At 36.5% G+C, this 9,718-nt stretch overlaps 2 protein-coding genes across 2 annotated transcripts; one reads left to right on the top strand and one right to left on the bottom strand.

Moving 5' to 3' along the window:
* Window positions 1–2,860: 2,860 nt before the first annotated feature.
* Window positions 2,861–3,718, bottom strand: LOC109704747 (putative invertase inhibitor). The gene has a single exon (XM_020225521.1). The coding sequence runs from the start codon at window positions 3,665–3,667 to the stop codon at window positions 3,098–3,100; it is 570 nt and encodes a 189-aa protein (XP_020081110.1). The 5' UTR covers window positions 3,668–3,718; the 3' UTR covers window positions 2,861–3,097.
* A 77-nt stretch (window positions 3,719–3,795) lies between these two features.
* Window positions 3,796–5,367, top strand: LOC109704748. The gene is made up of 4 exons (XM_020225522.1): window positions 3,796–4,290; window positions 4,764–4,867; window positions 4,955–5,108; window positions 5,245–5,367. The coding sequence occupies exons 1-4, from the start codon at window positions 4,123–4,125 to the stop codon at window positions 5,365–5,367; spliced, it is 549 nt and encodes a 182-aa protein (XP_020081111.1). The 5' UTR covers window positions 3,796–4,122.
* Window positions 5,368–9,718: the final 4,351 nt, after the last annotated feature.

Here is a 9,718-nt window from a genome sequence, read left to right as displayed (position 1 = left end):
CATTTTGGATAACCCGCGGGTACCCACGGGTACCCGCACGTATATTTTTTAATTACAAAATATATTTTCTTAATTAATATATATTTTTTATTTATCCATCCTAAAAATTTTAATCCTAATTTTTTTATTGCATGTCTTTTATATTATGAATTATTTTTGCTTTAAGATTTTAAATATTTTTATTGTACGCTATGATATTTTAAACAATGAGTTATATTACACTTTTAAAACTTATATATATGAGTTTTGCATTTAAAAAATATAAGAGCAAAAAAAAAAATTTGCGGGTAACCCGCATACCCACCCGCCCACCCGCGGGAGGGTATGAGTAAAGATGTTGGCTACCCAAAAATTTACGGGTAAATTTTACCCATGCCCAAGTAACCCGCGGATACAATAACCTGCCCGCGGGTTACCCAACCCGCCCGTTTGCCAGGTCTAGTTGCATAAGTGTTACAGAGAATGTAATTAATCGTCTTTTATTAATAAAGTATTAGTTTAGTTATTTCTTCCTCTCCAATATCTCTTCTCCGTATTATTTTGCTCTATTTTAAATTTTGTATTATATAATTGGTATCAGCACAAATATCGATTCCAACAATTAGTATCAGAGAAAATTACGCTTCCAATAAGTGGTATCAGAGCAAATCACGCTTCTACAGTTTTTTTCCCTTATTTTCCGTAAGAATTTGGTGTGTAATTGTACAACATGTACCATTCTACAGTTTTTTTTTTCCCTTATTTTCCTTAAGAATTTGGTGTGTAATTGTACAACATGTACCTCCAACAAATGGTACCAGAGCAAATCACGCTTCTACAGTTTTTTTTCTTATTTCCCGTAAGAATTTGGTGTGTAATTGCACAACATGTACCTCCATGAAGTGGTGTCAGAGCAAATCACAATCACGCTTTTATAGTTTTTTTCTTTATTTCCCATGAGAATTTGGTGTGTAATTGTACAACATGTACAATAAATATAATAAAATTATATATAGAGAGAGAGAGAGAGAGAAAGAGAGAAAGAGAGAGGGCTCGTATGCTTCTAGAAGCACAGAGCCTTCCGTGCTTCAAAGTCGTTTTCGATGTTGCGACTTTCGAATCGACGATCAGCTCAGTTAGAGTTGATCTGGAGTATTTGAAGTACTTAGAAAATAAATTTTGTGATTTTTCGATATCATTTGCCTGGTGATGGGAGGGGTTCAAAATCAGTAATTTTAATGGCCGTTGTGAGCCGTTTGCAAGTTTAACAGTGTAGAAATATTCAAATCACGTGAAATTTTGATAGAAAATTTTTTATACTATATAAAACAATATCAATAACGTTGATCTAAAATTTTAATATCATATCATCATTATTTATAAAATTTTTATTTTCAACCGTTGATTTTGAGCCACTTCGATCACTAGACAAATGATATCGAAAAATCACAAATTTATTTTCTAGATACATCAAATACTTTGGATCAAATCTAAAATAACCGATCATCGATTCGAAAATCCCAACATCGAAAATAACTTGAAAGTACGGAACGCTCCGTGCTTCTCGAAGCATACCAGATGCACTATACATACATATATATACTATAATACGAGGAGAGTCTGAGATAGGCACTATGACGAGGTCTATATACGAGATATAGATAATAATATATATACCGTATATATATTAGAAAAAAAAGGAAAAGTTAGGTCGAGATACGAATATGGTTTTTTGACTGAGATTAGAAATTAAACAATAACGTTGAGTCGCTAAAATTCAATGACACATACTCCATGGGCCCTTTCTTCGATATGAATATTGGTGATAACTTTGATACTTTGAGTTAAAATACAATTGAACCTAATGAAAACCCCAAACTATTAGTTATACTCTGGGAGCAAACGAACGATCTGTGGATCGAGAGCCCATCCTGCTTCTGCTTCGAATTCATACCGATTAAAAAATATATTTCCATAAACTCCATACCACACTCTATAACCTAGCGGCTTCCGAACTGCCTAATCACTGTATGTTTTTTTTATAAATTATAAAATTATTAATATTTATAAAATTATATAAGTTTAATAATTTAATAAATAATAAATAAAGTACAAGTTATATTATATACATTAGTCAATCAATTATAAAAATTAAAAAATATCAATCACAAATCGAAACAAATTTAAAAGATTCAAATACATTGCAGAAAATGAAAACGCACTTGATGTCTATTTGTATCTGTTGAATTTCTTTATGAATTATTACTTGTTTAAGTATATTTTTAAAAATACTAAATAATTTTCTCAACAGATTCCGGACGGAATTCATGCCGTCCAAATTTATTGAGAGTCGTTTTCATATTCCGAATCTTTCTCGATTTAAAAATCACCTATATCCCTACTTACAAATCTGTTATTTTTACATTATGTCCCACTTTGGACAAGTCAAAACGGAAGCTCCGCCGATCCGAATCGTTCACCCTATCTAGAAGAGCAACTCGAATGAAATCCTGAGAAACCTAACCACTAGTTAAAGCAACCATATTGTAAACAATGAACCATAAAAGAAGCCACCTATCATATCTATTACATGGCTAAGATTTGATGATTGGTATTCAATTTTTAAAATTTGAAATTTAATTATTTTATATTTTAAATTTATTTTTTTAAAAAATTATTATTATTATATTAATTTTTTCTTTATATATATATATATATATATATATATATATATGAACGAAGCCGATAGGTTTTGTTTTCTTTAGTATCTACCTAAAACATTATTCCATATACACAACCTTTTCTATTCTGTTGCAGTACAGCGAAGCCAATGACTGCGCACTTACAAGAAAAATAAAAAAACAAAAAGGGATCGGTCTCAACGTGAGGAAATTTTTATTCGTCGACTGTAAAATTTACATCATCATGATTTACATGATGGACGCAATCTAGTCCGTACACAGCAAACCCACAACAAGATTCCACTCCTTGCATGCACCCAAGCAAACAAAACAAACGTTAAGAACTTACAACAGAGGAATCAACAAAGCGACAACCACCAACCAAAGCGAATTGATCACAGCACAAACACAACACAATTAATGGCGCCCACAACAAATCACACCAACCATGCCGTAATGGCGAGAGCAATCTCGGCCAACCTCTCGTACTCCCCATCCTCCCTCTCCAGCGGCGACGGCGGTGCCGCCGCCGACCCGTCGTCCTCGGCGCCCTCTCCGAACGCGTCCTCGCAATTCTCCGACGCGTCAAGCGCCGCGCTCAGGAACGTCACGGCGTCGGAGTAGAGCCCCGCCTCGATGCTCCGCACCGCGTCTCTGATGCGGTCAATGGCGTCGGAGTAGACCTCGTCGCACACGCCGAGGCGGTCTCGTTTAGAAGGGTTTAGCTCCGACTCGATCATACATTTTATGCGCGACTCAGTGCCGGCGGCAGCGGCGTTGGCGATCCTGGCGGCGACGACGGCGAGTGCCGCTAAGTCGGCAGCCGCAAGGCTTTCTTTGTCGGATCGGAGTGATCGCACGCAGAAGTCGTAGCCGATGGCGGGGCTGGCAGTTGCGACGCGCCGGCACGTGTTCTCGAGGAAGGAAAGGTCGGCGGAGGAGGAGATTGCGAGGAGGAGAGACGACAGAAGGAATAGAGGGAGAGGGAGTACGTTGAAAGGCTTCATTGGTGTCGTACGTACGTAGTAGAGATAATATTGAAAGCGATCAACGGAGGGAAGGATCACTGTGTTTGTTTGCCTGGGGTAGTTCTTCTGTTGTTGTTATTAATTGTTGTTGTTGTTGTTGTTGCTGATGCTGCTGAGAGAAAGGAACATTCCAGATCAGAGAATGGGCCAATAGTTAAATTAACAGCTAAAATAAAAAAAAAAGAAAAAAAAAGAGACGACATTAACGGGCTGGGGTCCAAATGCGAGTTTCATAATGCGCCGACCAGAGATTACTCTGGACAAGGGAATAAGATAAGGAAATACAACAAGTGTACATTAAACAATATGGATTGCTGTAGTAGCTAGGGAACAAATTGGCTCACTAACTCGCAATTTATAGTCAATCATCATCATGATCACTACCCTGTTAATTCAGAAGTTACTATTGCTCTCTCGCTACCTCCCCCCTTATCATGCTTCCTGCTAGAAAACCAAGTACCAGTAAGCTTCAAGCTCTTATCCTTCTCTGCCTCGACGAAACGGCTCTACTCGTCAAGACCCATCAAAAGTGCCTCTCTCGAGCCGAGGCCGACGTCGCCGATCTGCTTAGAACAGGGCAAACACAACGAGCTCTCTTATGGGTAATTAAGCTCGACTTTCTCTGCGCCTTTTAGATTAGATTTTTCCCACCATGAGTTTAAATTCATACGCGCGATTTGGACTGAGCCTTCACAGGTGCAATTTGTTTGTTTATTGTATAAAATGCCCATGTAACATTGTAATGATCACCATGTATCCAAACCTTTTGTCCAGAGAAGAGATCAATTTAAAATTGGAGCCCGAACCATCGAGAAGAGATCAAAATTTGTAGATTCTATTTTGTTTCTGGGCTAGTTGAAGATTGTGACAAGTTATAGAATCAAAATTTTAGACCTGGTCGAGAACATATTAATGTATTTAGAGTCTATTTTGTCGAAACTAGTTGACGATTGTGCCCATACGAAGGATTGTGGGTTTCATTATCCAAATGGCGTGCACCATCAAAGCACACCCTCACCAGAAAAATGTAGCTATTTCCGGTTTGATTTAAACTTGGCGCTGATATATGCCGCAGGTTGAACGTGCAATCAAGGAGCAAAACTTGCTCGACGTGCTATTCATGGTGGAGCGAATCCTACGAATCTTGCATGAACGAGCACAACAAATCCAAACCAACAAGTTGGTCCATTTTCTAATTCCCTCTTTTATGTTTTTCCCCAACAAATCATATGAAAAATCGATCATTAACGACTTTTGTGTTAACAGGCAGTGTCCTAACGAGCTCCGAGAAGCAGTTGCGAGCTTGATCTACGCTGCGCCGCGGTGCGGTGAGTGTCCAATGCTACTTAGAATCAGCAAGCTTTTGCGCGACAAGTTCATGAAGCATTCATGCACCATCTCACCAGAGGCTAACCAAGAGGTACTTATGAGTAAATTTATCTACTTTGTTCATCCTTTACCTTGGGTGTTAAGGATCTAAGTTCTATTTCTTATTTAATCAAATATTAATACTCTGTCCTTTTTATATATTTATATATGTTGGATTTGTTATGCAGATGATGCAGCTTTTATCCACCAAACAGCCCAGATTAGAGAGTCGTCTTGCGAAAATGGAAACAATAGCTCGACTACAAGGAATTATGCTAAATATGAACAAAATTTCCTTTTCTGAGTTTTGATTAAACTCTTTCGTGTCTTAATCAATTCATATCTTAATTAGTTTCACATTTAATGTTAAGTTGATTTCCATTCTGCAATTTATTGCCATCTCAAATAAATTAAAAGATTTTAATATAGTTGTTAGATTTGGATACTAAAATTAAAATTAAAATGTTCTGGAAAGATACTATGGTCAATCTCAAATTTGCCGCAATCAGGAACTTTGCAGAAACTATCAGAATCTAATAATATTTAAGAATCAACTGCACAGCAATTATAGATGATGTTGCGGAATCCGCATCTCTGATGGTGAATGGTAATAACCGGGGAGACAACATTTGCCACGAAATTTGTAATCTGGAAAGGGCAGATTATTGGAGTTACTGTGGCAGAGGAGGCTTGCCGATTATTGAGGCTTGTACGTTTAATTCATCTTGTTTTATGAATGAAACAGATAGATTATTATTTATTTCTCAAAAAAAAAATATTAACTACGCTCCTACTATTGAATCAAGGTTTTTTTTTTTTTTTTTTTCATTGTACTTTTCATTATTGTTGTCCGGTATAGACGCTGAAAGGATCCAAAAATTTTGTTCATAGTACCGTAGAGATTGATATAATACAGAGACGGATGGAAAAATAATAGCTTAATAGTATTTTGAATTTTATACTAATATTTTTTTCTAGGACAACAATTAAACTATTGAAATTCAAACACTACAGATAATAAATCCATAATCTAGATGAAAGCTAACACCTTCCTTAAAAAATATGTTTGGAAAGTAGTAGAGCGCATATTTAGCCCACCGCGATAAAAGAAAATAAAATAGCTAGCAAAAATATATTTAAAAATAAGTGGCCTTGATAAAGTTTTTTAATAATTCTACCTCGGAGGTTATTTCGTCTTCTCACTATGTACATCTCCACAGTGTTGTTACCTTTGATTAAAATAGTAAATTTAATATTAATATAATAAATATTGATTAAATATTGTTTTAAGCGCACCAAGTATTTGATGTTATTAAATTTTTTACCATTAAATTTAACTTTTTAATTATTTTCATCTATTAAATTATGCTATTCAATCAATCATTCATTTAATTTTAAAAAATTATTATTATTTTAATTGCACGTCCTTTCATCAAAGAGCTGAAAGTCTAATAGCATCAATGACTTCTACTATTAGAAGCATTCCAACATAATAATTTATATATATATATATATATTATGACTTGCTAAAATTCTACGGGCGTTGTGTAAATTTTTGAATCGATGGTGTAAGATATACAACCGTCGATAAGAAAACGAAATTAAGCCTCTAGCTAATAAAAATAATTTTTAGAAAGAGTGCAGTAATGAGGTGTGATTAGATTCAGGTCTTCCCAGGTAACGAGTCTATACTCTTTAGTTGAGGAGGGTGGTCCGTCCGTTCGGAGCGAACGAAGGCGCTTTGGCTGGAACGGCGATGGCCGAGATCCGGCCCTACTGGGCGTTGGCGGCGGCGGCGGCGCTGGGCTTCCGCGTCCTCCTGCTGATCCTCTTCCCCGGTGATCTCCACCTCGGCTCTCGCCCCGAGGTCGCCACCCCTCTCACCAGCCTCCGCCGCCGTATGCCCTAAAACCCTTCCCCCTTTCCCACGCGCCCGCTCTCTCTCTCTCTCTCTCTCTCTCTCTCTCTCTCTCTCTCTCTCGTTTATAAGTCGTGATTTTTTGTTATACGACTGTGGTTTCAGTCAGGATGCTAGAAAAGATAGAAATTTACCTGCAGGCACGAGTAAACTAGTCGGTGGCAAAATAGAAATTTGCATTACCAGTGCCCTGAAATTTTGTAATGTCAATGGTATATAATATTGAGAGAGAGAGAGAGAGAGAGAGAGAGAGAGAGAGAGAGAGAGAGACCCTCCAATCCACAGGTTGTGCATAACAGGGCTAAGAAGAGAAACTCCAATGTATCCAAAGAAAAGGAAGAAAGAGAATTGCATATCTGCATGTTGCAGTGATAATAACACAGCATCATGTTAATTATTATTACAAGCAACAGCAACAATGAACAGTACCTGCTAATTCATTGGCAAAAAAGCCCCAGAAGACGCCAAATATAAAGCTGAATCTCCCACCTTCAAGAATGAAACAAGTTAAAGATATACATATGATATATAAAAAAAACCTACCTCTTTTATAAATCCATAGGCAGCCTTTAATGCATGAATTACACTGATGCAAATCTCCAAGAAAAACTAAGTTTACCAGAGTAGTTGCACTAATACATCAGATTCTGAAACATGGTGAGAGAAAATAATACTTACAGAGGGATAGATTTAACATTGCGAGATTGCAGTATACACGAAAGGCAAGGAAGCATGGGCGGTGTTTCAGACGAATGCCAAGGTAATATCATAAAAGGATATTCACAATGAAACCTATAGAAAAAAAATTTCTGAAGAACTCGAACACTTCTGCAAAGAAGTACCTGCATTATTCACACAGGCGTAGGAAAAATAAGAGACGCAAAGTATGAATTTATTTAGTTAAGACATGAATTTATATAGTTTGTCCATATCTTTCAGGTCCTGAGAGAAGCTTACACAAAACACCTATATTCGGAGATAGATCCCTACAGTCAAAATAAATCCGTAGTCCTGTAAAATCCAACAAAAAGGCAGGGAAGGTGATTAACAACAGAGATGAAAATTATCCGATACTCATCCAGAAAGAAAAAATCAAGCATCTAACAACCCTATAGTATTCGAAAGAAAAGAACAGATATTATCAAAACGTCATAATTCATAGGACAGATTACATGATAAATTATGTAAACTTTGTTCACGTTCACTCAGGCATAAAAATCATCCACATACGTATTATATTAGATCTGGAAATATTATAGATATAAGAGTTTTTGAAATCATACTCCCAGCGAACATGACAATATGAGGACACGCTGTGAGTAAAATTTCAGAGCAAATTAATGGAACACAGCCAAAAAAAAAAAAAAGAAGAAAGAATATTTGCGAACCGATGCTTGTGTCTTACTTTTAAACATCTCTGCGAGCACCAAGCCCTTAAGGTAAATGCTGCACAAGAACAACACATAACAGACAGAAGACACCATATCATGAAGTGAACAAAGGCCTCCTGAAAAACGACCGGTTTATGAGTTGTTACAGCACTTCTATTTCGTCATTTTTGAGGGTCTTTTCCATCTGAATTGAGCTTTTATGAAGAAACAACTTGGCTGAGGAGCATCTGGTCCATATCCCAATAGAAGAATAACCTGAATTAAACAGATTGAAGTAATATATTACATTAGAACTAATTGTAGGTTATTGAGATGAGCAAGAACTTAATTCATAATGTTAAAACACACAACCGGTAAATTAGGATTGCCAGCGATTAATAGAATAAGTGTGTTGCAGACATATCCAAAAGCTGCCAAAGGAGCTAGACCTGCAAAACAAGTAGGGACATACTCAGTTACATTTCAGGGTGAACCACCGCCCCTCAGAGCATAGCAAATTCCAATATGAGAATTTTAATTAAGATATAACTATATTCAATTGAGAAACTAGAAGAGTCTGTAGTCCCAATAGTTGACAATCAGGGAAATAAAACTGAATAGAGCCTCTGTTCCCTTTTAATCTTATCTTTCTTTCTGCCCAAACGCCTCAAACTTTCTATCGTCCTTTTCCTCCATCACTAAACTGATTGATCTTCCTGTCCATATTTCTTCTTTCTATATTTTTCCCTTCCGTTCAATTCTTTATCTGGACCAATATTACGAGGTCACAGTATTCTTCTTCGTTTTTCCTTCTTCCTATCTCCCCTTTTCCTTACTTCAATCACCACTGCAACCAAAAAGCAGTGTTGCAATGTCAGTAAATATCATGTTGTTGTTATGCTCTTTTCTTTGCCCTTGCAACAAGCCCAGCCCGTGCTTCTATCGCTCTCATTTTAGCGATTAAAACTTACAAAACATTAAAAATACCTTCGCTTACGCTGATTACTAATTAACTTGAAATTCCCATTTCATAAAAGCTCCTGATAACTATAAAAGAGGAGTCAGATACATAAACAACAAGATTATGATGGAGTATGTCTAAAGGCCCATCTATTTGAACTTCTAAATATGTTTGATCCACTTAATTTCTCCCAGATTGAGAGCGCCATGACTAGATTAAAATTGCGGTAATTTGTTTTGAATCTCTAATTATGTGTTTCATATTACAAGATAAGAAGGCTTAAAAAAAAAACGAGAAGAATAGAAAGACATGTAAAATCTGATGAGGTTAGGAAAAACGAATCTGGATCACTAATATTACCGACCGCACAATTATTAGCATGAATCTAAGGACTGATAAAATCTCTCTCTTTT

The sequence above is a fragment of the Ananas comosus genome, unplaced genomic scaffold, assembly GCF_001540865.1.
Source record: "Ananas comosus cultivar F153 unplaced genomic scaffold, ASM154086v1, whole genome shotgun sequence".
Classification (NCBI taxonomy): Eukaryota; Viridiplantae; Streptophyta; class Magnoliopsida; order Poales; family Bromeliaceae; genus Ananas; species Ananas comosus.
The sequence above is the reverse complement of the archived record's forward strand: the minus strand, read 5'-3'. Positions and strand labels throughout refer to the sequence as shown.